Consider the following 27,633-nt stretch of genomic DNA (forward strand, 5'->3'; position numbering starts at 1 on the left):
GCTGGTATTTCTCTTTATTGATACAAAAGCCCATTACAAACTCAGCCAGTCTTGGCTCTTGGCCCTGATGCCCCTGCACGGCTACCAGGGTCCCTGCTCCTACTTCCACCCCACATCCCCAGGGCTGGTGCCAGCTCAAGCGCCTCATATCCACCCCCACCAGAGAGATGGGCAGGGTCACAGATAAACCTCTGCGACCGCCCCTCCTCCCAGTATTTCTGCATGAGGCATGCAGCTACCAGCTATGCAGTGCCAGCATCACCTGCCCACCCCCTTCCCATACCAGCATCTTAGCAACAGCCCTTTGTCACCACTCACCCCCTCCCCATGCCAGCGCTGGGCATCAGTCAGCCTCATCCTTTGCCACCCACCTGTCCTGCACTGCCCACACGAATGCCACCCACTCTCACCCTCCATCCTTCCCAGGCCAGTACCTGGCAGTCTGTCCCATACCAGCAGCCAGGCACTTGGGGCCAGGGCTGGGAATTCGGCCCCCTCGTACAGCCACTCCTGGGCAAGGGGAAAGGACGTTGCAGCTCCTTCGTGCCTGGTATCCCCAGCTTGGCCCTTGGATGTATCCTGGCAACCAGTCACAGGCCAGCGCTGCTCACTTGCCCCTCAGCCCAGCCCACTGCCGGCCAGATCACAGACGTCCTGGGGCCGAGAAGGACTTCCCCTGTATGGGGCAGAGCGTGCCCACCACACACACACTGGTTGTGGCGTAGGCGCAGTGAGTTCTGGAGAACCCCTCACACCATGTGTCTTTCAAGGGTGGGCTAAACCAGTCCATGTCCACAGCACGGAGGGAGAGGGGTTGGTAGGACAGGGTGAGCAGCCCCCGGCTATCAGACAGTCTGCTGGCTACTCCCTGGCTGCAGGAGCCCCCGGACACCTGCCTCCAGCAGGGACTGATCGGGGGACCCCCATTCCAGAAGAGAGAAATGATATTGCAGAGAAGGCAACTGTAGGTCCCAGCTGACAGCACCAGAGGGAGGGCAGGGCAGGCAGGGAGCAGCTGAGGGGGAGAGCTCCTGATGGACCCTCAGGATCCTGGCTGGGGGCTTGTCTCGCTCTGCTGCCCTATGGAGAAGCAAAGGCAAGGGGGTGAGTTCAGGCACCCAGCTCACAGGGTTCCAGAGCGGGTCATTTCCCACCCCATTCTCACAGAAAAGGGGCAGCACCCTGATGAACAGCCCAGATTGGGGTGTTTCCCCACCTGCTAGTGCCAGGAAAGGGTTAACGTCACTGCTGAAGGGGCTCAGATCAGGGCATTCCCCCAGATAATTCTGGGGATGGGCCCCAAAGCAGGCCACGTCCTCCCAACACTGGGGTAGCCCCTCCCGGCATTCCCTTTCCTACCCCCTCAGAGGCAGGGCTCCTGCTCTGGACGTGGGGCTGGAGTGGATACTCACCCCGCAGGGACTGGAGCAGGTTCTGAGTGCAGCCTCCTGACACGACGTAGGCCCATGCCGCTGTGGCAAACATCAGCAGGTAGGAGGGGACGAGGCTGCCCACGTACAGGGGGTTCCAGAACGTCTGGGAGGAGAGCAGCAAACAGAGTGAGAGGAGGGGACGAGCCCCGGGGAGCCCCAGAGGCAGTTATGCCAGAGCTGGCCTCCCCCTGAGCCCTGGCCTGCTTGGCTCAGGCCCCCTTGATGCTCTAATCTCCTTCCCTGACACTCCTGGCTCTGCACCTGGCTGGGGCACAATGCTCTGAGGGGTGTGGGGCTGGCATGCCCAGGGCGCCGGGGTGTCTCGCTGGTCTGCAGCAGGACAGCGTTGCCCCACAGAGCGAGTGGGTCCTGCAGGCTCCTCTGAAGCGTTTGGAGTTTGAGGTTCAGGGGTGTTAGTGTCTCTCACTTGCAGGTGTCCATACCTAGAGGCTGCTTCTGCCCATTCGCACTCATGCAGGGTCCCACAGGACATGGGGGGGGGGGGGAACACCCAGTTTCTCCTGGGGGCAGGGACTGTCTCTCTGTGCATGCGGCACCCATCCTGACAGGCCCAGATCCTGGGGGCCCCCCGCACACCAGCCAGATAGTAATTCCTGGCCCAGAACTGCCCACCCCGTCCCCTGCTGCACTCAGGCAGCAGAGACACGGTGGTGTGGGAGCAGTCTGCCCAGCCGCCCACGTCTCTGGTTTGCCCTGCCCACACTCACCGATCCTGACACGATGAGGTGAGTGAGGATGACGGCCGCCATCTCCCACCAGCGCTGGGTCTCACAGCCGTGGAAGAAGAGGATTCCCCAGAAGGTGTGAAGGAAAATCATCACCATGGTCATGAAGGCTGTGAGGAGGAGCAGACGCAGTCACGGCCAAGATGAGAGGCTGCCCCGGGCAGAGTCAGGGCCATGGCAGGGTGCGGCACCCATCAGCAGAGGGTGAGGAGAACTGGCTTTACCTGAGGGGCAGTGCAGGGCACTGATGTGGGGAGCAGTGCTGGTGAGGGGATGGGTGGGGTGTGAGCAGGATGTCCGTGGGTGATGAAGGGTGTGTGTGGGGTGGCAGTAGGCAGGTAGTTCAAGGGGCTGTGGGAGTGGGGTGCCTTGAGGAGGAGGCAGTAGTGGGGGGCAGTGTGGGTGAGAAAAGAGTTGTTGATGGTGGTGGTGTTAGTGGAGACCTGGCAGGAGTGGGGAGCAGACATGGGTGAGGAGGGGATGGGTTGGGTGCAGTGCAAGGGGGGGGGAGGGCGGCGCAGGGGCTGCTACACCCGTTGCTTAACTGAGATCGGGAAGCAGAGCTGCAACCCACTCTTGTGTGTGTTCCAATTCCAATATATCGTTTTTGAGACGGGGGTGACCACATCTGCACGCCGTATTCAAGCTGTGGGCATACCATGGATTTATGTAGAGGCAACATGATATTTTCTCTTATTAACTATCCCTTTCTCATCCTGTTTGCTTTTTTGAGTGTTTTCAGAGAACTATCCACAATGATGCCAAGGTCTCTTTCTTGAGTGTTAACACCTAATTTAGACCCTATCATTTTATATGTATAGTTGGAACTATGTTTTCCAGTGTGCATTACTTTGCATTTATCAACATTGAATTTCATCTGCCATTTTGTTGCCCAGTCACCCAGTTTTGAGAGATCCTTTTGTAGCTCTTCACAATCTGCCTGGGATTTAACTATCTTGAGTAGTTTTGTATCATCTGCAAATTTTGCCAACTCACTGTTTACCTCTTTTCCCAATTTATGAATATGTTGAATAGGACTTGTCCCAGTACAGACCCCTGGGGGACACCACTATTTACCTCTCTCCATTCTGAGAACGGACCATTTATTCCTACCCTTTGTTTCCTGTCTTTTAACCAGGTACTGATTCCTGAAAGGACCGCCCCTCTTATCCCATGACAGCTTACTTTGCTTAAGAGCCTTTGGTGAGGGACCCAGTCAAAGGCTTTCTGAAAATCTGAATACACTATACCCACTGGATCTCCCTTGTCCACATGCTTATTGACCCCCCTCCAAGAATTCTAGTAGATTGGTGAGGCATGATTTCCCTTTAAAAAAACCATGTTGACTCTTCCCCAACAAATTATGTTCATCTATGTGTCTGACAATTCTGTTCTTTACTATGGTTTCAACCATTTTGCCCAGTTCTGAAGTCAGACTTACTGGCCTGTAATTGCCAGGATCCCGTCCAGAGCCCTTTTAAAAAATTCGCATCACATTAGCTAACCTCCTGTCATCTGGTACAGAAGCCAATTTAAATGATAGGTTACAGACCATAGTTAGTAGTTGTGCAATTTCATATTTGAGTTCCTTCAGAACTCTTGGGTGAATACCATCTGGTCCTGGTGACTTATTACTATTTAGTTTTTCAATTTGTTCCAAAACCTCCTCTAATGACACCTCAATCTGGGACAGTTCCTCAAATTTCTCACCTAAAAAGAATGGCTCAGGTTTGGGAATCTCCCTCACATCCTCAGCTGTGAAGACTGATGCAAAGAATTCATTTAGTTTCTCTGCAATAGCCTTATCGTCCTTGAGTGCTCCTTTAGCATCCCAATTGTCCAGTGGCCTCACTGGTTGTTTAGCAGGCTTCCTGCTTCTGATACACGTAAACAATTTTTTATTACTTCTTGAGTCTTTGGCTAGCTGTTCTTCACATTCTTTTTTGGCCTTCCTAATTATATTTACACTTCATTTGCCAGAGTTTATGCTCCTTTCTATTTTCCTCACTAGGATTTAACTTCCATTTTTTAAAATGCCTTTTTGCCTCTCACTGCTTCTTTTACTTTGTTGTTTAGCCATGGTGGCACTTTTTTGGTTCTCATATGTTTTTTAATTTGGGGTATACATTTAAGTTGAGTCTCTATTATGGGGTCTTTAAAATGTTTCCATGCAGCTTGCAGGGATTTCACTTTTGGCGCTGTATCTTTTAATTTCTGTTTAACTAACTCTCTCATTTTTGTGCAGTTCCCCTTTCTGAAATTAAATGCTACAGTGTTGGGCTGCTGTGGTGTTTTCCCTGCCACAGGGATGTTAAATTTAATTATATGATGGTCACTATTACCAAGTGGTTCAGCTATATTCACCTCGTGGACCAGATCCTGTGCTCCACTTAGGACTAAATCAAGAATTGCCTCTCCTCTTGTGGGTTCCAGGACTAGCTGCTCCAAGAAGCAGTCATTAAAGGTGTCAGAAACTTTATCTCTGCATCCCGTCCTGAGGTGACATGTGCCCAGTCAATCTGGGGAAAGTGGAAATCTCTATTATTGAGTTTTTTATTTTAATAGCCTCTCTAATCTCCCTGAGCATTTCACAGTCACTATCACCATCCTGATCAGGTGGTCAGTAGTATATCGCTACTGCTACATTCTTATTATTAGAGCATGGAATTACTATCCATAGGGACTCTATGGCACAGTTTGGTGGGGAGATGGTGCAGGGGGTTGTAGGCCCATTGCTCACCCGAGGTCAGGAAGTAGAGCTGTGAGTCTCCATGGATCCCCACAGTGCCAGGCCCCAGTGCATCTACCAGGAGGTTAATCATGGAGAAGGCGCCGCTCATGAGCCCGAAGCCCAGGCCAGCTACTGTGGGACAGAGAAAACACGTGTTGCTGAGCCCAGGGACGTCAGAGCCAGAGACTCTCAGAGAGGCTCCCTGACCTGTCTCCAACCCCAGAGGCCTCCCCCACAGCCCTGCACAGGGACCCCATAACACTTGCCTCCATTCTGAGGGATCCCTGGTAAGAAACCTCCTTTCCCCAAGACCCGCTCCCCTCCTCTAGGAGATGCTACCTCCACTCATCCCATGTCCCCACCACTCAGGATAGAGTCAGCCCTGCCCCACCGAGGAACATACCATATGCCATCTGCTGGATGGAAATCGGGGAGCAGCCATCTTCGCTGAGGGCCACCAGCCCTTCGATCGCCTTCCTGGACAGAGAAAGGAGAGAGCCCCAGTCACACCCCAGTGTACGGCTGCCCATGGGGCCTGGCGTGGGGCTGCAAAGCGGCATCATGGGTGTGTGTACACCACGGTGCTGGGAGCCAGGACTGATTCTCTGATGGGGTTACTAGGCTGGTTGATAACGGTAACTGTGTAGACATACTGTACTTGGATCTTTGCAAGGTGTTCGATTTAGCACCGCACGATAGTCTGATTAAAAAGTTACCTCTACACAATATCAATGAAGCGTAAATTAAACGGATTTAGAACTGGCTGACAGATCTCAAAAAGGAGTTTTGAGAAAGTGGGAATATTTTGTAATATTCTTAGGAGTCCTGTGAGCCCATTTCCCCCGTGTGCTGCATGGTTGCCAAGTGGGTGGAAAAGGGCTGTCTGCTCTCAGGGCAGGCGAAGAAACAAAGGGGTGGGTGTCATCGAACTGTCTTGGCTTTAGGCCCCACATCAAGGGAGATCTGAGAAAACAACGGCAAATCCAATCCCTCAGACGTTGACACCCAGTGACCAAGGCCCCAGAGGGATCCGGATTTCCCACCTCTCAGCAGGGAGGCTGAGAAACATTCCCCAGCTAGAGACCAAAGGACTGGGAAGCGTGAGACGGGGGATCAGAGCTGGCAGGAGTTGGGCTCTCACCTGGAGTCTGACCAAGGAAGTCAGACAGAGACAGACAGAGCTTGACCCAAGGGGTTCTCTACAGCCTGGCTGGGCTCTGGGCTGACCAGACTGGACGATGCTCTAACCGTCAGTTCTCTGGGCTACCCTAAGGGCTCCCTGTGCTGTGTCCAGGTGACGGATAGACCCGACTGTTCTGGCAGCGCTGTGTGTGTGTCACTGCAGATGCTGGGCGAGGTGCATTAATCCCTGCGGAGTGGACAAGTCTCCATCGGGGTTTATCTCAGTGGGACTCGCTAACCAGAGCTCACGGGGTGACGTAGGGGGGCTTCAGGCCCAGAGGTCCAGTCTCAGGAGGCGGTGAAGCCGCGCAGCTTATGCTGGACAAAGAGTGAGACCCCCCGGGGGTCTGGCCCACTGACGGGCTCCTCCTAGGGACTGTTCCAAAGCTCTGTGACAGCTGTCAAGAGGGAATCATAACTGAATGGGGCATTTCTGGTATGGTTCTAAGCCTGATGCCACTTAATTTTTTTAATCAAAGGATCTGGAAGTAAATATAAATATCACTGCTTATAAAATCTGCTGCTGACAGACTGGCAGAATGGTAAATGATGACAAGGACAGGGCAGTCACATAGGGTAATCTGGGCCCATTCAAACAAAATGCATTTTAATACAGGAATAGGAATGCACGCCATACCGACAGAATGGGCGACTGTATCCTGGAAAGTAGTGAATCTAAAAAGGATTAGGGGTCATAGGGGATAAGCAACTGAACTGAGCTCCCAGTGCAAACCTAGAATGATAGAAAATTAACACGACCCACATTAAACGAATTAAAAACTGGCTAACTGATAGGGAATCATCTCTGAACAGGACTGTTTCCACTGGGGCCCCACCAGGATTGGTTCTTGGCCCTATGCTATTTAACCATTTATCAATGACCTGGAAGAAAACAAAATCATCACTGAAATTTTGCAGATGACAAAAAAGAATTGGGAGAGTGGTAAATAGTGAAGAGGACAGGTCACTATCTATAAATAAATTGCAATAAATAAAGCAATTTATTCCAGTGCTTAAACACTCTGACAGTTAGGAAGTTTTTCCTAATGTCCAACCTAAACCGCCCTTGCTGCAATTTAAGCCCATTGCTTCTTGTCCTACCCTCAGAGGTTAAGAACAATTTTTCTTCCTCCTCCTTGTAACAACCTTTTATGTACTTGAAAATGTTATGTCCCCTCTCAGTCTTCTCTTCTCCAGCCTAAACAAACCCAATTTTTTCACTCTTCCCTCAGAGGTCATGTTTTCTCATAGACTTTTAAGGTCAGAAGGGACCATTATGATCATCTAGTCTGACCTGCACAATGCAGCCCACAGAATCTCACCCACCCACTCCTATAACAAACCCCTAACCTATGCCTGAGTTACTGAAGTCCTCATCGTGGTTTAAAGACCTCAAGGTGCAGAGAATCCTCCAGCAAGTGACCCATGACCCACGCTGCAGAGGAAGGCGAAAAACCTCCAGGGCCTCTGCCAATCTGCCCTGGAGGAAAATTCCTTCCCGACCCCAAATATGGCGATCAGTTAAACCCTGAGCATGTGGGCAAGACTCACCAGCCAGCACCCAGGAAAGAATTCTCTGTAGTAACTCAGATCCCACCCCATTTAACATCCCATCACAGACTATTGGGCATATTTACCTGCTAGACCTTTAATCATTTTTGTTGCTCTTCTCTGGACTTTCTCCAGTTTGTCCACATCTTTCCTGAAATATGGCGCCCAGAACTGGACACAATACTCCGGCTGAGGCCTAATCAGCACAGAGTAGAGTGGAAGAATTACTTCTTGTGTCTTGCTTACAACACTCCTGCTAATACATCCCAGAATGATGTTCGCTTTTTTTGCAACAGTGTTACACTATTGACTCATATTTAGCTTATGATCCACTATGACCCCCAGATCCCTTTCTGCAGTACTCCTTCCTAGGCAGTCATTTCCCATTTTGTATGTGTGCAACTGATTGTTCCTTCCTAAGTGGAGTACTTTGCATTTGTCCTTATTGAATTTCATCCTATTTAGTTCAGACCATTTCTCCAGATCATTTTGAATTTTAATCCTGTCCTCCAAAGCACTTGCAACCCCTCCCAGCAAGGTATCGTCCGCAAACTTAATAAGTGTACTCTCTATGCCATTATCTAAATCATTGATGAAGATATTGAACAGAACCAGACCCAGAACCGATCCCTGCAGGACCCCACTCATTATGCCCTTCCAGCCTGACTGTGAACCACTGATAACTACTCTCTGGGAATGGTTTTCCAACCAGTTTTGCACCCACCTTATAGTAGCTCCATCTAGATTGTAGTTCCCTAGTTTGTTTATGAGAAGGTCATGAGAGACAGTATCAAAAGCCTTACTAAAGTCAAGATATACCACATCTACTGCGTCCCTCCTATCCACAAGGCTGGTTACCCTGTCAAAGAAAGCTATCAGGTTGGTTTGACACGATTTGTTCTTGACAAATCCATGCTGACGGTTACTTATCTCATTATCTTCTAGGTGTTTGCGAATGGATTTCTTAATTATTTGGTGATTCATTGAGGGTGGAGCCCAGACTTTACCCAGATCAGGGCTGTGCTGGCAGCTGGCCAGGGGTCTGAGGGTTATACCTGATATTCAGAGCAGGTTGCACCTGCCTGTGAACATGCATAAGAGACAGCAGCCTCTGGGCTCTTGCGCCTCCTCCCTCCTGCAAATCAATGTCCATTTGCCTGAAGCTTCCCCTGGATTCTCCTGTCGGGGAGCGTCTGGAGAGGATGAGGCCAGGCAAGCCACATGAGAGTTGCACTGACTGGAAGCGGTTTATGAGGCCCAGAGCTGAAGGCTCCAAGGGGCTTTGAGATGCACAAATGCAGGGACGTTCTGTGCAGATTATACAGGAGGCAGGATGGTCTTCAGGCTGAAGCCCAGGAATGGGCGTCAGATCTGGGGTCTGTTAGTGGCTGTGCTCCAACACCACACTTCCTACCTCAGTTCCCCATCTGCTAACACGGGCGGTTAATACTGCCCTGTTCCGAGGGGCCGCAAGGCTGAGCTCAACAGCGTTTGTGAAATGCTTCGAAAGCCTTGGATCCGATGTACTAGAGTCAGGGAAAGAATGACTGGAAGAGCTGCAGGGCTGACCTGCCTCACGGCTCCATCCACACAGGGAACCAACCCTGCAGAGCCCAGGAAGCAGTGCCAGCTCCCGACAGTTTGCCAACATGGAACAGACATTCTGGGTTTCATGCAGGAATCACTGGGCGAGGCTTGCTGGCCTGTGCTAGCAGGAGGTCAGACTGGATGATCATAATGGCCCATTCTGGCCTTACCAATCGCTGACTGTGACTCAGGGTTATAAACAAAGGGAGGGACGCAATTCCCAGCAGAGTGACTCTGCGCTTCCAGGCCAAGGCCGGAGAGCCTTGTGCAAACAGTCAGGATCAAATCGTTTGCAGTCAGAACCTCATCTCCACTGATGGAAACTTTTGTAATACACAATCACCACCCACTGGCTACTGTAGGGAATGCAGTTCAGGAACCTGAGAACCAAGTCCTGATGCACAGATCCGGGTGTCAGAGCAGGTGAAGAGAGGGGCTGCCCCTGCCCATCCTCACCCCAGAAAATCTGAAGAGGCCTTCTATAAAAGCGTCTCTTGGGCTGAGCCCAGCAGAAGTGTGCGAGGTGAGTGGAGTTGTGATCCACCAAGGCCATGGTATCGCCCCCTCCAGAGGGGGAGTCATAGGAGCATCCTGGACCCAAGACCAGGATCCAAAGAACACAGAAATGGTCTGCTGAGGAGATCCAATCCCAAACTCACTGCTCTTTACCTGGGTCGGAGCCTTTTACCTCAGAATGAGCCCAAATGAGAACAGGTGGGCATAATGCCATCTCACACATTGCCTATCATCTCTACAAGCTCAGTCAGGGCTTAAGGCAGAGCCCCGAAATCACCTTCAAGCCATCCCTCCCCCTGCTTTGTTCTATGTACAGATCTGGGCCTGGATTCTGAGCTGATCTTGGAGGGGAGGGGAAGGGAAGGTGGCTGTGCACAGCCCCCAGAGACTGGGACTGACCAGGGATCAGACCAGTCCCTGGCATAAATTCAAGCTGCCTGAGGCCTGCTTGAATTACACCCACTGCCCATGATGCAAAGGGGCAGTCCAGAATAGCTGAAGTGGGGAGTGCTCTGGCCGCATCCCTACATGGTGGCCAGCATAGAGCCACTGCACTAGTGCCGTGACCCAGGAATTCTCCTCCTTGTGAAGGGGGGTGCCAAGGTAGCCAGTTAAGCCACAATTAGGGGGCACAAGAACCAGGCCCCAAGTGTGTGTCTTGAGCAAAAGAATCCTGGCGAGCTGAGTACACAGGGCACCATTAGCTGCTCAGTGCTCCAGGTTTGGGGATGAAACATAGTGCTATGGAAGCATCGCAGCTGGGAGTCGAAGCAGAGACTCTCACTTGGAGAAGAAAGTGGCCCGTTTCAAGATTGCTGCAGGAACGTGAAGAGTCCCTTTAGGAGAAGTCCCCGCTCAAGCTGTAACCTCCACCTCCACTTGACCGCTTCTCCACTAGCGCCTCCACCCTTTCTTCAGCCTGGGGAGTCCCTGCAGGACGGGGGGGGGGGGGGGGGGAGCTGGCAGAGGGCAGCACTTTGCTCTCGTCCGGTTAATAGATGGATGGATTCCAAAGCTGGATGGGTGCGCTGTAACAGGGAAAAGCAAAACTCCCCACCCCCAGGCACATGAGGACATCAGAGTCAGCCCCAGTCTCTCAGATGTTCGATACACATTACCATGTTTACAGAGCTGCACAGACAACGGTGCCGGCACTTCCCAGCAATGGAGTAATCCACCCATTCTTGCCACCAAGACCTGCACAGTTCTGCCCCTCCCTGCTGGTCCTCTCACCCTTACTGCAACACATACACCCGGCTTCCTCCCTGTGGAGTCCCACCTTCACCCACCTGCATTCAGCATGCCTAGGCCCAGTACTGAAGATGGAAGTCTGTCTACCCCGGGTAGGCCAGGGAGGAGGGTGGTGGCCAGTGACATTAGGGAAGAGGCAAGACCGCTGTGGCCAGTGTTTGGGATGTAGTATCCTGGCCTGTAGCTCAGTCAATCCATCCCTGATGCCGTATTACCCATCACAAATGGTCCACAACAGACTCGGACCTCTTCCATCAGCCCACTGGGAGCTGCATACCTCCCTCTGCGCCATCCACCCTCCCAGTACTGGACAGAGATCACGCGCTCAAGGCAAAAGTGGAGACCAGCTCTTCCATGTCGGTCCTGAACGCACCGGGACAGTCAGCAGCCCCCGGTGAGATGGGCCAGATTTTCACAAGAGCTCAGCTCCCACGCAGACACCTAGATAATGGCCAATTTCAGGCATGCACAAGCACCCACGATGCTGAGCTCTTTGTAACTCTGGCCCAAGGGCTCTCACAGGATTGTACCTACCACAGGCTGGAGATGCGGGGGCAGGCGATACGCAGATTACTGTACGGCTACAGAATGAGGACTGCACCTCACTGCTGTAGTAGGGAAGCTAGTGGATGCAGAGGAGTGCTGGGTCAGGGTTGGGTCGTGGCTTGGAGCAGGATGCAGCGTAAGCACTGCCAGATTCTCAGACAAGCTGCGCTAATTTCTTGGCTTTTTCCCTTTGTGGTAAAGTAGCACTCATAAGAATGTTGCGTTAAATGAACAGGAATCTATTCTCAGGCTCAGCTCCAGCTTATCAACAAGACGATGGAGAAGTGACTTGCTTACAGCGTCAGTACCTTCCTGGGACAACAATGCCACGTACCAAAGGGCTCTTTAATCTAGCAGAGACGGGCTGAACAAGAACCAACACTGGAAGCTGAATCTGGACAAATTCAGGTTAGAAATTAGGCACAGATGTCAAACAGTGAAGCTGAACCACCATTGGAAGAAACTCCTATGGGCAGTGGTGGATTCTCCATCTCTTGGTGTCAGACATCCAAGCTTGATCTTTCTGGAAGCTGCTTCAGCCAAACACAAGTTATTGGGCTCCGTGCAGAGGGAACTGGGGGAAATTCAATGGGCTGTGCTACCCAGGAGCTCAGACTAGATTATTTAATGGACCTTCTGGCGTTAAACTAGATGAATTTAATCACAATTATGATTCTATTTACTATTGGTATTGCAGGAGCACCTAGAGGCGGGAGATCAGGGCTCTTTGTGCTGGGCGCTCTAAACACCTGTAACAAAACCAAAAGACAGTCCCTGCACCAGAGAGCTCACAGTCTGAATACGTAACAAGAAACATCAGCTGGATCAAACAGACAAGCGGGGTGGGGCAGCAGGGTGAGTGTCAAAGTCCTGGCTTGTGCAATAGGCAGCGCAGTTACAGTTCGGACTGACAGTCTAGAAAGGCAGGTAGTGAGAGGCACCCCACCCCTTACCTGAGCAACTTGTAATAGAGAAATCGAAAGGCCTCCTGCAGGAGCACGGAGAAGAGGACCCCGAATATCAGCAGGCCCTTCTGCAGCGGCTCATCCCCTGGGTCACTGGCTTTAACCGCAATGAACCAGACTAACGATGACAGAAGCAGGGAGACCAGCCAGAAAAAGGCCCTGAAAGAGAAAGAGACAGGCCATTTTGGAACATGCAGCACCATACTGCTTGCCTTCTTCCAGATAGCCTCCCGGGTGGGCAGTGTGGAAAGGGTCCCACTATCTGCATATCAGTGGGGTGCAGCTCCCAGGCCTGGTCAGGCTCGACAGAGCTAGGGGCAGGGAGAGGTGTGGATGCCTGTAGCAGGAGTCTCAGCTGGTGGAAATCTTCAGAGCTCCATTGTCTTCCCACCTGCTGAGGGTGGGGCCATAGGTGCCTGGCCTGGGGCCTGCCCCATTAGCCTGCTCACACAGGCGCTCTCAGCTAGGGGATCTGAGGAGCATTACAATTGGGCAACGGGGCTGGAGACCATGTGCAATCACCCAAGTGAGGTGTGCCTAGGGGGAACAGGTAACTTTTCCCCTGCGTCCCCCTACCCCGTATACATGGGGAGTCTGGCAAGGGCCTGTGGCCATTCTCCCAGAGGGATTGCCAACAGGCAGCTTCATGGGAGACAGATTCCTCCTCTGGCACTGAAGCCACACTGCCGTCTGGGTGATAGGAGGGCTGGATCAGCCTGGGACGCGTCTGGAGTTGGCCAGTCTCTATTCTGCGCTTCCCTGTTTCTGTGATGCTGCCAAAAAACAGCTATTTTATTTCAGATGAACTGGCTTGGTCCTCAGGACCATTAGCTGCTGCCAGGGGCTGAGAGAAAGAGAGAGAGGCTGCATTCTTCCTCCCCAGAGAGTGCCCCAAGAGCTGGCAGGGCCACTGTGGGCATGACAAGAACAGGACCACCCGAGAGGCGTGAGGCAGAGTTACTCTGGGGGGAGCAGTGACCACAGCAGTGTGACTCCCATGCGCCAGCTGAGAGAACGAATCTGTGCTGACATCTCTCAGAGAGTGTGACGGATCATGTACTAGGTCCCTCCAGGCAGAGGCCTGGTGCTGTCCTGCCACTGTCCGCAGCAGCCCCTCTGAGAGCAGCAAGATGCAGTGCCCAGAGCAAGGGGGGCCCAGAAACATGGGAAGTGGCAGAAAAACCTACTGCTAACCCAACTCAAGACCCTGCAGTGCATGGACAGAGACCCCCACATCTAATGCCCACCCCATGACAGACAGACCATCAAACCACAGAGTGCACAGGGACTGGGTTCTTAGCAGCAGCTCCAGAATGAGGCCCTTGTGCTCCTCAGCCAGAGAGCAGACTGGGGCAGTTAGTGCCCTACCTGAAGCACACAGCGCTCAGAGCAGAACAGAGCAAACACCTGATGGCAAGTGAAAGACACTCAGTCCCTGTCACCGCAGGTCACCGTCTCAGGCACTCTGGGGGCAGCAAGGGGAGCCAGGTCCTAGAGGCAGCTGGCTCGCAGAGCTGGGGGCTGCAGCCCACCACACACAGCACCATACCAGTTAGAGGAAGAGCTGGATTAGGTCCCAGAGGCCAGGTCCTCAGGCCCAGCCAAGCCAGGGATGTCTCCCTTTGTCTAACACCTCCCTTCCAGCGCCACATCCCCCATCCTGTCCATGCTGCACAGAGCGACTCATTCTCCCAGCTCCTATCTTCACCGCCCAAAATGGCATTGGCGTCTCTTGCTGCCATGTCACTTGGCTGCCCCGCGCCCTGCTGTCTCACTGAATACGGTTCTCTCCTGCCCACCATGACGGAGGCACTGGAGATATTTCTCCTCCCACCGCACCCCTGCCCCCAGCTGCCTTTTCCAAGCTGAATCTTAATTTTATTTCCTGCCCTTGTCTGCCCTGCCTGGTGCTGCAAAGAGAGCGAATGCCGATGGACAGCATTGCACACATGTACACTGCTGCAAATGACAGCACAAGGGAATAGTGAATTGTCCCACCAGCATGCCCCATGGCGGAGAAGTCTGCATCTCCAGTGCTGTCCGTTGGAGCTGCTGCAGGGCTCAGCCCCTGAAATCTGCAGAGGTGCTCAGCTCCTGTTCCCTGAGCTCCCCCATCCTCTCTGACCCAGGCTGCTCCAGATCCTTCTCTTGGAGCACAGGGGACTGCTGCTGGTCTGACCCGTAGAAAATGTACCCAGACCTGAAAACTCCTTCTCTCAGGTCCTGCTTTATCTATCTACCTGGCCCGCATTGTGCGCACTCACACTCTTTAGTGTACAAAAATTAAACAATACACAACAAATGGAAGAAAGGAGAAGGGGGTGGCAATGGATTTAAATCAGAAGTTAGGCATCTTAGAACACTGAAACGGGACACAAGGAGAAATCTGTGGCCAGCAGAGATAAGGACAATAAGAGTTTTTAAAATATGTTTGAAAGAACAAGAATCCTGACAATGGATTGGTCTATTACTAGATGGAAGTAGTAGAATTATCAATAATAATGAGAAAAGGCAGAGGAGTTCAGTAAATATTTCTGTTCTGTATGTGGGAGACGTTGTAGGCTCATCCTATGACAATATCACTCTTTTCATTCCACTACTTTCTCAGGAGAATGCCCCACAGCAGCTACAACAGTTAGATATTTAAAAACAGCAGGTCCAAATAACTTGAACCCAAGAGTTTTAGAAGGGCTGGCTGAGGAGCTCGTTGGACCGTTACTGCTGATTTTCAAAGTGCCCTAAAACGCTGGGGAAAGGTGCAGAAGGCTGGAAGAAAGCGAATATTGTGCCAATATTTCGAAAGGGTAAACAGCATGATCTGGGTAATTATGGGCTTGTCAGCCAGACATCGATCCTGGGCAAGATAATGAAGCAGCTGATATGGGACTCAATTAATGAAGAATTAAAGGAGGAGAATATAATTAATGCCAATCAGCATGGGTTTATGGAAAATAGATCCTGTCAAACTAGCATTATGAGACAAGGTGGGTGAGGTAATATCTTTTATTGGACCAACTTCTGCTGGTGAGAAAGACAAGCGGTCTCCACTCTCAGTACCTTTCCCAGACCTGAAGAAGGGCTCTGTATAAACTCAAAAGCTTGTCTCTCTCACCAGCAGAAGCTAGTCCAATAAAGGATATTACCTCACCCACCTGGTCTCTAATATCCTGGGACCAACATGGCTCCAACACCACTGCAAACTAACTGGATATCATGGTTAATATTAACAAGGGGGAAGGAATGCAAGCCAAAATAGGGAAAGAATAGATTCAAGACTATTTAGATAAGTAGATGTATTCACATCAGCAGGACCTAATGAAATTCATACTAGTTCCTACTTACGGAAGCAATCTTTGAGAACTCTTGGAGGATGGGTGAGATTGTAGAGGATTGGAGAAGGGAAAACATAGCACCTATCTTTAAGAAGAGGAGCAAAGAGGACCAGGGAATTACAAACCAGTCAACCTAACTGCAATACCTGGAAAAATATTGGAACAAGTTATTAAAAAAGAATCAATTTATAAGCACCTAGAGAATAACAGGGTTATAAGGAACAGCCAGCATGGATTTATCAAGAACAAATCATGCCAAACCAATCTCATTTCCTTCTTTAACAAAGTTAATGGCCAAGTAGATATGATGTATCTTTACTTTAGTAAGACTTTTGACAGTCCCATGTGACATTCTCATAAGAAAACTAGAAAAATGTGGTCTAGATGAAATTACAATAAGGTGAGTGCATAACTGGTTGAAAGACCATATTCAAAGAGTCGTTATCAATGGGTTGCCATCAAACCGAGAGGGTGTATCTAGTGGGGTCCTGCAGCAGTCAATCCTGGGTCTGGTACTGCTCAATTTTTTCATTAATGACTTAGGATAATGGAGTGGAGAGCATGCTTATAAAATCTGCAGATGACACCAAGCTGGGAGGGTTGCAAGCACTTTGGAGAACAGGATTAGAATTCAAAACAACCCTGACAAATTGGAGAATTGGTCTGAATTCAAGGAGACGAAATTCAATAAAAACCAAGTGAAAATCATGCTCTAGTAAAAATATAACATTAGGGATCTATTATCGACCACCTGACCAGGACAGTAATAGTGATGATGAAATGCTAAGGGAAATTAGAGAGGCTATCAAAATTAAGAACCCAATAATAGTGGGGGATTTCAATTATCCCCATATTGACTGGGAACATTTCACTTCAGGACGAAATGCAGAGATAAAATTTCTCGATACTTTAAATGACTGCTTCATGGAGCAGCTAGTACGGGAACCCACAAGGGGAGAGGCGACTCTAGATTTAATCCTGAGTGGAGCGCAGGAGCTGGTCCAAGAGGTAACTATAGCGGGACCGCTTGGAAATAGTGACCATAATACAATAGCATTCAACATCCCTGTGGTGGGAAGAACACCTCAACTGCCCAACACTGTGGCCTTTAATTTCAAAAGGGGGAACTATACAAAAATGAGGGGGTTAGTTAGACAAAAGTTAAAAGGTTCAGTGACTAAAGTGAAATCCCTGCAAGTTGCATGGGCCCTTTTTAAAGACACCATAATAGAGGCTCAACTTCAATGTATACCCCAAATTAAGAAAAACAGTAAAAGAACTAAAAAAGAGCCACCGTGGCTTAACAACCATGTAAAAGAAGCAGTGAGAGATAAAAAGACTTCCTTTAAAAAGTGGAAGTCAAATCCTAGTGAGGCAAATAGAAAGGAGCACAAACACTGCCAACTTAAGTGCAAGAGTGTAATAAGAAAAGCCAAAGAGGAGTTTGAAGAACAGCTAGCCAAAAACTCCAAAGGTAATAACAAAATGTTTTTTAAGTACATCAGAAGCAGGAAGCCTGCTAAACAACCAGTGGGGCCCCTTGACGATGAAAATACAAAAGGAGCGCTTAAAGATGATAAAGTCATTGCGGAGAAACTAAATGGATTCTTTGCTTCAGTCTTCACGGCTGAGGATGTTAGGGAGATTCCCAAACCTGAGCTGGCTTTTGTAGGTGACAAATCTGAGGAACTGTCACAGATTGAAGTATCACTAGAGGAGGTTTTGGAATTAATTGATAAACTCAACATTAACAAGTCACCGGGACCAGATGGCATTCACCCAAGAGTTCTGAAAGAACTCAAATGTGAAGTTGCCGAACTATTAACTAAGGTTTGTAACCTGTCCTTTAAATCGGCTTCGGTACCCAATGACTGGAAGTTAGCTAATGTAACGCCAATATTTAAAAAGGGCTCTAGGGGTGATCCCGGCAATTACAGACCGGTAAGTCTAACGTCGGTACCGGGCAAATTAGTTGAAACAATAGTAAAGAACAAAATTGTCAGACACATAGAAAAACATAAACTCTTGAGCAATAGTCAACATGGTTTCTGTAAAGGGAAATCGTGTCTTACTAATCTATTAGAGTTCTTTGAAGGGGTCAACAAACATGTGGACAAGGGGGATCCGGTGGACATAGTGTACTTAGATTTCCAGAAAGCCTTTGACAAGGTCCCTCACCAAAGGCTCTTACGTAAATTAAGCTGTCATGGGATAAAAGGGAAGGTCCTTTCATGGATTGAGAACTGGTTAAAGGACAGGGAACAAAGGGTAGGAATTAATGGTAAATTCTCAGAATGGAGAGGGGTAACTAGTGGTGTTCCCCAAGGGTCAGTCCTAGGACCTATCCTATTCAATTTATTCATAAATGATCTGGAGAAAGGGGTAAACAGTGAGGTGGCAAAGTTTGCAGATGATACTAAACTACTCAAGATAGTTAAGACCAAAGCAGATTGTGAAGAACTTCAAAAAGATCTCACAAAACTAAGTGATTGGGCAACAAAATGGCAAATGAAATTTAATGTGGATAAATGTAAAGTAATGCACATTGGAAAAAATAACCCCAACTATACATACAACATGATGGGGGCTAATTTAGCTACAACGAGTCAGGAAAAAGATCTTGGCGTCATCGTGGATAGTTCTCTAAAGATGTCCACGCAGTGTGCAGAGGCGGTCAAAAAAGCAAACAGGATGTTAGGAATCATTAAAAAGGGGATAGAGAATAAGACTGAGAATATATTATTGCCCTTATATAAATCCATGGTTCGCCCACATCTCGAATACTGTGTACAGATGTGGTCTCCTCACCTCAAAAAAGATATTCTAGCACTAGAAAAGGTTCAGAAAAGAGCAACTAAAATGATTAAGGGTTTAGAGAGGGTCCCATATGAGGAAAGATTAAAGAGGCTAGGACTCTTCAGTTTGGAAAAGAGAAGACTAAGGGGGGACATGATAGAGGTATATAAAATCATGAGTGATGTTGAGAAAGTGGATAAGGAAAAGTTATTTACTTATTCCCATAATACAAGAACTAGGGGTCACCAAAAGAAATTAATAGGCAGCAGGTTTAAAACAAATAAAAGGAAGTTCTTCTTCACGCAGCGCACAGTCAACTTGTGGAACTCCTTACCTGAGGAGGTTGTGAAGGCTAGGACTATAACAATGTTTAAAAGGGGACTGGATAAATTCATGGTGGCTAAGTCCATAAATGGCTATTAGCCAGGATGGGTAAGAATGGTGTCCCTAGCCTCTGTTCGTCAGAGGATGGAGATGGATGGCAGGAGAGAGATCACTTGATCATTGCCTGTTAGGTTCACTCCCTCTGGGGCACCTGGCATTGGCCACTGTCGGTAGACAGATACTGGGCTAGATGGACCTTTGGTCTGACCCAGTACGGCCTTTCTTATGTTCTTATGTTCTTATGAAAAGTACTTCACTCGGGAAGGAAAAAAAAAAAAAAAAAAAAAAAAAAAAATCAAATGCACAACTACAAAATGGGGAATAATTGGCTAGGTGGGAGTACTGCTAAAAAGGATCTGGGGGTTAGAGTGGATCACAAATTGAATATGGGTCAACCACATGATGTGGTTGCAAAAAGGCAGATATCGTTCTGGGGTGTATTAACTGGAATTTTGGACAAAAAAGCATGGGATGCAATTGTCCTGCTCTACTTGGCACTGGGTGAGGCTTCAGCCAGAGAACCGTGTCTAATTCTAGGCACCACCTTTTAGGAAAGATGTGGACAAATTGGAGAGAGTCCAGGGGAGAGTAACAAAAATAATAAAAGGTTTAGAAAAACCTGGCCTGTGAGGAAAGGTTAAAAAACACTGGCCTGTTTAGTCCTGAGAAAAGAAGACTGGGAGAGAAGACCTGATAACAGCCTTCAATACCTTAAGGGCTGTTATAAAGGGGACTGTGATCTATTGTTCTCCATATCCACTGAAGGTGGGACAAGAAGTAATAGGCTTAAACTGCAGCAAGGGAGATTTAGGATAGATACTAGGAAAAATTTTCTAACTATAAGGGTAGTTAAGCTCTGGAACAGGCTTCCAAGGGAGGCTGTGGAATCCCTATCACTGGAGATTAAGGACAGGTTGGACAAACCCCTGTCAGGGATAGCCTAGGTTTACTTGGTCCTGCCTCAGAGCAGGTGGCTAGCCTGGAGGACTTCTCGAGGTCCCTTCCTGCCCTACATTTCTATGATTCCATGATTCTATTATATTTTTTTGAGATTAAAAGTTTGGTTGCTAAAGGTAATAGTGTTTATGTAATAAATGCTGACTTCTGTAAAGCGCTTGGTACTGCACAACATTTTAATTAAAAAACTAGAATGATTATAAATAAATTAATTAATGGAGATATCCTATCTCCTAGAACTGGAAGGGACCTTGAAAGGTCATTGAGTCCAGCCCCCTGCCTTCACTAGCAGTACCAAGTACTGATTTTGCCCCAGCTCCCTAAGTGGCCCCCTCAAGGATTGAACTCAGAACGCTGGGTTTAGCAGGCCAATGCTCAAACCACTGAGCTATCCCTCCCCCAGGTGAGATGGTGCACATTAAATGGATTAAAAGCTGGCTAACTGATAGGTCTCAAAATGTAACTATAGACAGGGTAACAGGTTTCAGAGTGGTAGCCGTGTTAGTCTGTATCAGCAAAAACAACGAGGAGTCCTTATTCATAGATTCATATAGATTCTAGGACTGGAAGGGACCTCGAGAGGTCATCGAGTCCAGTCCCCTGCCCTCATGGCAGGGCCAAATACTATCTAGACCATCCCTGATAGACATTTATCTAACCTACTCTTAAATATCTCCAGAGATGGAGATTCCACAACCTCCCTAGGCAGTTTATTCCAGTGTTTAACCACCCTGACAGTTAGGAAATTTTTCCTAATGTCCACCCTAAACCTCCCTTGCTGCAGTTTAAGCCCATTGCTTCTTGTTCTATCCTTAGAGGCTAAGGTGAACAAGTTTTCTCCCTCCTCCTTATGACACCCTTTTAGATACCTGAAAACTGCTATCATGTCCCCTCTCAGTCTTCTCTTTTCCAAACTAAACAAACCCAATTCTTTCAGCCTTCCTTCATAGGTCATGTTCTCAAGACCTTTAATCATTCTTGTTGCTCTTCTCTGGACCCTCTCCAATTTCTCCACATCTTTCTTGAAATGCGGTGCCCAGAACTGGACACAATACTCCAGTTGAGGCCTAACAGCGCAGAGTAGAGCAGAAGAATGACTTCTCGTGTCTTGCTCACAACACACCTGTTAATACATCCCAGAATCACGTTTGCTTTTTTTGCAACAGCATCACACTGTTGACTCATATTTAGCTTGTGGTCAACTATAACCCCTAGATCCCTTTCTGCCGTACTCCCTCCTAGACAGTCTCTTCCCATTCTGTATGTGTGAAACTGATTGTTCCTTCCTAAGTGGAGCACTTTGCATTTGTCTTTGTTAAACTTCATCCTGTTTAACTCAGACCATTTCTCCAATTTGTCCAGATCATTTTGAATTATGACCCTGTCCTCCAAAGCAGTTGCAATCCCTCCCAGTTTGGTATCATCCGCAAACTTAATAAGCGTACTTTCTATGCCAATATCTAAGTCGTTAATGAAGATATTGAACAGAGCCGGTCCCAAAACAGAACCCTGCGGAACCCCACTTGTTATGCCTTTCCAGCAGGATTGGGAACCATTAACAACAACTCTCTGAGTACGGTTATCCAGCCAGTTATGCACCCACCTTATAGTAGACCCATCTAAATTGTATTTGCCTAGTTTATCGATAAGAATATCATGCGAGACCATACCAAATGCCTTACTAAAGTCTAGGTATACCACATCCACAGCTTCTCCCTTATCCACAAGGCTCGTTATCCTATCAAAGAAAGCTATCAGATTGGTTTGACACGATTTGTTCTTTACAAATCCATGCTGGCTATTCCCTATCACCTTACCACCTTCCAAGTGTTTGCAGATGATTTCCTTAATTACTTGCTCCATTATCTTCCCTGGCACAGAAGTTAAACTAACTGGTCTGTAGTTTCCTGGGTTGTTTTTATTTCCCTTTTTATAGATAGGCACTATATTTGCCCTTTTCCAGTCTTCTGGAATCTCTCCCGTCTCCCATGATTTTCCAAAGATAATAGCTAGAGGCTCAGATACCTCCTCTATTAGCTCCTTGAGTATTCTAGGATGCATTTCATCAGGCCCTGGTGACTTGCAGGCATCTAACTTTTCTAAGTGATTTTTAACTTGTTCTTTTTTTATCTGCTAAACCTACCCCCTTCCCATTAGCATTCACTAGGTTAGGCATTCCTTCAGACTTCTCGGTGAAGACCGAAACAAAGAAGTCATTAAGCATCTCTGCCATTTCCAAGTTTCCTGTTACTGTTTCTCCCTCTTCACTGAGCAATGGGCCTACCCTGTCTTTGGTCTTCCTCTTGGTTCTAATGTATTGATAAAGTCTTCTTGTTTCCCTTTATTCCTGTAGCTAGTTTGAGCTCATTTTGTGCCTTTGCCTTTCTAATCTTGCCCCTGCATTCCTGTGTTGTTTGCCTATATTCATCCTTTGTAATCTGTCCTAGTTTCCATTTTTTATATAACTCCTTTTTATTTTTTAGATCATGCAAGATCTCGTGGTTAAGCCAACGTGGTCTTTTGCCACATTTTCTATCTTTCCTAACCAGTGGAATAGCTTGCTTTTGGGCCCTTAATAGTGTCCCTTTGAAAAACTGCCAACTCTCCTCAGTTGTTTTTCCCCTCAGCCTTGATTCCCATGGGACCTTACCTATCAGCTCTCTGAGCTTACCAAAATCTGCCTTCCTGAAATCCATTGTCTCTATTTTGCTGTTCTCCCTTCTACCCTTCCTTAGAATTGCAAACTCTATGATTTCATGATCACTTTCACCCAAGCTGCCTTCTACTTTCAAATTCTCAATGAGTTCCTCCCTATTTGTTAATATCAAGTCTAGAACAGCTTCCCCCCCAGTAGCTTTTTCAACCTTCTGAAATAAAAAGTTGTCTGCAATGCAGTCCAAGAATTTGTTGGATAGTCTGTGCCCCGCTATGTTATTTTCCCAACATATATTTGGATAGTTGAAGTCCCCCATCACTACCAAATCTTGGGCTTTGGATGATTTTGTTAGTTGTTTAAAAAAAAGCCTCATCCACCTCTTCCACCTGGTTAGGTGGCCTGTAGTAGACTCCTAGCATGACATCTCCCTTGTTTTTTACCCCTTTTAGCCTAACCCAGAGACTCTCAACACTTTCGTCTCCTATGTCCATCTCCACTTCAGTCCAAGTGTGTACATTTTTAATATACAAGGCAACACCTCCTCCCTTTTTCCCCGGTCTATCCTTCCTGAGCAAGCTGTACCCATCCACACCAACATTCCAATCATGTGTATTATCCCACCTAGAACCCACACGAAAGCTTATGCCCAAATCAATTTGTTAGTCTCTAAGGTACATAAGAACATAAGAACATAAGAAAGGCCGTACTGGGTCAGACCAAAGGTCCATCTAGCCCAGTATCTGTCTACCGACAGTGGCCAATGCCAGGTGCCCCAGAGGGAGTGAACCTAACAGGCAATGATCAAGTGATCTCTCTCCTGCCATCCATCTCCATCCTCTGACGAACAGAGGCTAGGGACACCATTCTTACCCATCCTGGCTAATAGCCATTTATGGACTTAGCCACCATGAATTTATCCAGTCCCCTTTTAAACATTGTTATAGTCCTAGCCTTCACAACCTCCTCAGGTAAGGAGTTCCACAAGTTGACTGTGCGCTGCGTGAAGAAGAACTTCCTTTTATTTGTTTTAAACCTGCTGCCTATTAATTTCTTTTGGTGACTCCTAGTTCTTGTATTATGGGAATAAGTAAATAACTTTTCCTTATCCACTTTCTCAACATCACTCATGATTTTATACACCTCTATCATGTCCCCCCTTAGTCTTCTCTTTTCCAAACTGAAGAGTCCTAGCCTCTTTAATCTTTCCTCATATGGGACCCTCTCTAAACCCTTAATCATTTTAGTTGCTCTTTTCTGAACCTTTTCTAGTGCTAGAATATCTTTTTTGAGGTGAGGAGACCACATCTGTACACAGTATTCGAGATGTGGGCGAACCATGGATTTATATAAGGGCAATAATATATTCTCAGTCTTATTCTCTATCCCCTTTTTAATGATTCCTAACATCCTGTTTGCTTTTTTGACCGCCTCTGCACACTGCGTGGACATCTTTAGAGAACTATCCACGATGACGCCAAGATCTTTTTCCTGACTCGTTGTAGCTAAATTAGCCCCCATCATGTTGTATGTATAGTTGGGGTTATTTTTTCCAATGTGCATTACTTTACATTTATCCACATTAAATTTCATTTGCCATTTTGTTGCCCAATCACTTAGTTTTGTGAGATCTTTTTGAAGTTCTTCGCAATCTGCTTTGGTCTTAACTATCTTGAGTAGTTTAGTATCATCTGCAAACTTTGCCACCTCACTGTTTACCCCTTTCTCCAGATCATTTATGAATAAATTGAATAGGATAGGTCCTAGGACTGACCCTTGGGGAACACCACTAGTTACCCCTCTCCATTCTGAGAATTTACCATTAATTCCTACCCTTTGTTCCCTGTCCTTTAACCAGTTCTCAATCCATGAAAGGACCTTCCCTTTTATCCCATGACAGCTTAATTTACGTAAGAGCCTTTGGTGAGGGACCTTGTCAAAGGCTTTCTGGAAATCTAAGTACACTATGTCCACCGGATCCCCCTTGTCCACATGTTTGTTGACCCCTTCAAAGAACTCTAATAGATTAGTAAGACACGATTTCCCTTTACAGAAACCATGTTGACTATTGCTCAAGAGTTTATGTTTGCCACAAGGAATCCTCGTTGTTTTTGTAGACAGGGTGTTTCTCGTGGGGTCCTGCAGGAATCAGTTCTTGGTCCTACGCTATTTAATGTTTTTATGAATGACCTAGAAGAAAACAAAGTCATCAGATAAAGTTTGCAGATGACACAAAAATTGGGGGAGTGGTAAATAATGAAGAGAACAGGTCACTGATTGAGAGAGATTTGGATCACTCGGTGAACTGAGCATAAGCAAACAATATGCGTTTAATATGGCTAAATGTGAAGTTATACATCTAGGAACACAGAATGTCGGCCATGCTCACAGGATGGGGGACTCTATCCTAGGAAGCGGGGACTCTAAAAAGATTTTGGGGGGGGCATAGGTGCTGGAACTAGGAGTGCAGGGGGGCAGCACCCCCTGGCTGGAAGCGGTTTCCAAGGTTTACAGTTTGGTTCAATGGCTCTCAGCACCCCCACTATACAAATTGTTCCAGCACCTCGGGGGTGGGGGTGGATAATCAGCCAAACACAGTGGCCAAAAGAGCTAATGCGATCCTGGGATGTATAAACAGGGGAATCTTGAGTATGAGTAGAGATTATTTTACCTTTTTATTTGGCAATGGTGCAACTACTGCCGGAATACTGTGTCCAGTTCGGATGTCCGAAATTGGTGATAATTTGGAGAAGGTTCAGAGAGGAGCCACGAGAATGATTAAAGAATTAGAAAAAAATATAGTGATCAACTCTTCAAAAAGAGACGGTTAAGGTCTGATTTGATCCGTGTACAAGTACGCACATGGGGAACAAATGTTTAATAATGGGCTCTTCAATCTAGCAGAGAAAGGTCTAACATGATCCAATGGCTGGACATCAAAGCTAGACAAATTCAAACTGGAAATAAGGTGTATGTTTTTAACAGTGAGGGTAATTAACCATTAGAACAATTTACCAAGGATCATGGTGGATACCCCATAACTTGAAAAATTTTAAATCAAGAGCAGGGCTGGCTCTCGGTTTTTTGCCGCCCCAAGCAAAAAGTTTTTTGGCTGCCCCCCACCTCAGCCCTGGGCTCTTCCCCCCACACCCGCACCCCCTGCCACCCCAGCTCCTGAGCAGCTCGGGCCGCTTTGCCCAGCCCCGGCTGCGGCCGCCCTGCGGCACTTGCAGGCAGCTTCATGCACTCCGCGGGGCGGCCCCCAGCCCAAGTGTCCTGCACTCCACGTGTCGGAGCCTGCCCAATGGCTCAGCCGTGGCCAGCGGCACGAACCACAGCGGCCCCAGGGCGCCCTCCGCACACAACGCGCTGCTGCTGCTGGACCCCAGCCCCGGGGCCAGCTTTGGCCACCCGCTGCGGCTCTTCCACCTGGACTTCGGCGTCAGCTTGGGGGCTGGGACAGTGTCTACCTGGGTCAGCGCCCGCTGGGCCGGCCCCCTGGGCCGGCCCCCCAACACACACACACAGAAAAAAAAAAAAAAAAAAAAGGATGACCCGAATGCCGCCCCTACAAATGTGCCGCCCCAAGCACCTGCTTGCTTTGCTGGTGCATAGAGCTGGCCCTGTCAAGAGCAAATGTTTTTTGAAAAGCTCTACTCTAGAAACTATTTTGGGGCAGTTCCCTGGCCTATGCTGTACAGGAGGTCAGATTAGTCCTACGGCCCATGCTATAATCCCATCTATACGTACAAAACGACAGGATCTAAATTAGCAGTCACCACTCAAGAAAGATCTTGGAGTCATTATGGACAGTTGTCTGAGAACATCCGCTCAATATGCAGCAGCAGTCAAAAAAGGTAACATAAGAACGGGCCATACTGGGTCAGACCAAAGGTCCATCTAGCCCAGTATCCTGTCTTCCCACAGTGGACAATGCCAGGTTCTTCAGAGGCAATCAACAGAACAGGTAATTATCAAGTGATCCATTCCTTGCCGCCCATTCCCAGGTTCCGGTAAATAATGTTGGGAATCATTACAAAAGGGATAGTTACTGTAATAAGATAAAAAATATCATATTGCCTCTGTATAAATCCATAGTATGCCCACACCTTGAATAATGCTTGCAGATCTGGTCACCCACCTCAAAAAAGATATATTGGAATTTGAAAAGGCACAGAAAAGGGCAACAAATGACTGAGGGCATGGAACAGCTTCCATATGAGGAGAGATTAATAAGATTGGGACTGTGCAGCTTGGAAAAGAGATGACTAAGGGTGGATATGATAGAGGTCTATAAAATCATGAGCGGTGTGGCGAAAGTAAATAAGGAAGTGTTATTTACTCCTTCTCATAACACAAGAACTAGGAGTCACCTAATGAAATGAATAGGCAGCAGGTTTAAAACAAGCAAAAGGAAATATTTTTTTCACACAACGCACAGTCAACCTGTGGAACTCCTTGCAAGAGGATGTTGTGAAATCCAAAACTATAATAGGGTTCAAAAAAGAACTAGGTAAGTTCATGGAGGATAGATCCATCGATGGCTATTAGCCAGGCTGGGCGGGGATGGTGTCCCTGGCCTCTGTTTGCCAGAGACTGGGAATGGGCGACAGGGGATGGATCACTGTTCATTCCCTCTGGGGCACCGGCCGCTGCCGGCAGACCGGACCCTGGGCCGGATGGGCCTGTGGCCGCGCTGCCGGTCCGACGGGAGGTCAGGCTGGGGCGGGGGCCGGGCAGCGCCGCTCTCCCCGGGCTGCGGGCGGGGGGCCGGGAGCGGGGGCCGGGAGCGGGTGAGGCGCCCCCCGCCCGGTCCCGAGGCAGCGGGAACCGCCCCCCCCCCGCCAGGCTGCGGAGCCCGGGACCCCCCCGCGGGGGCCGCGCACTCACCCGGCGATGAGGATGATGATGCGCAGCGGGTCCCGCAGCACGGTGAAGAGGAAGAGCCCGAGCGCCGGCCCGAAGGCGATGAAGGTGCAGCCGAAGAACACGGCGAGGGTCAT

At 48.3% G+C, this 27,633-nt stretch overlaps 1 protein-coding gene across 2 annotated transcripts; it reads right to left on the reverse strand.

Moving 5' to 3' along the window:
- Positions 1-27,633, reverse strand: LOC135880215 (gamma-secretase subunit Aph-1b-like). 2 transcript variants are annotated; one of them, XM_065406387.1, is made up of 7 exons: positions 27,521-27,633; positions 12,497-12,667; positions 5,314-5,387; positions 4,920-5,042; positions 2,162-2,289; positions 1,413-1,536; positions 1-1,075 (listed from the first exon to the last, which is right to left on the reverse strand). In XM_065406387.1, the coding sequence occupies exons 1-7, from the start codon at positions 27,631-27,633 to the stop codon at positions 846-848; spliced, it is 963 nt and encodes a 320-aa protein (XP_065262459.1). In that variant the 3' UTR covers positions 1-845. The 2 variants fall into 2 exon arrangements, with proteins under 2 accessions (XP_065262459.1, XP_065262458.1); XM_065406386.1 differs by having other exon boundaries at positions 982-1,080.

This window comes from Emys orbicularis, chromosome 6 (genome assembly GCF_028017835.1).
Source record: "Emys orbicularis isolate rEmyOrb1 chromosome 6, rEmyOrb1.hap1, whole genome shotgun sequence".
Lineage (NCBI taxonomy): Eukaryota > Metazoa > Chordata > Testudines > Emydidae > Emys > Emys orbicularis.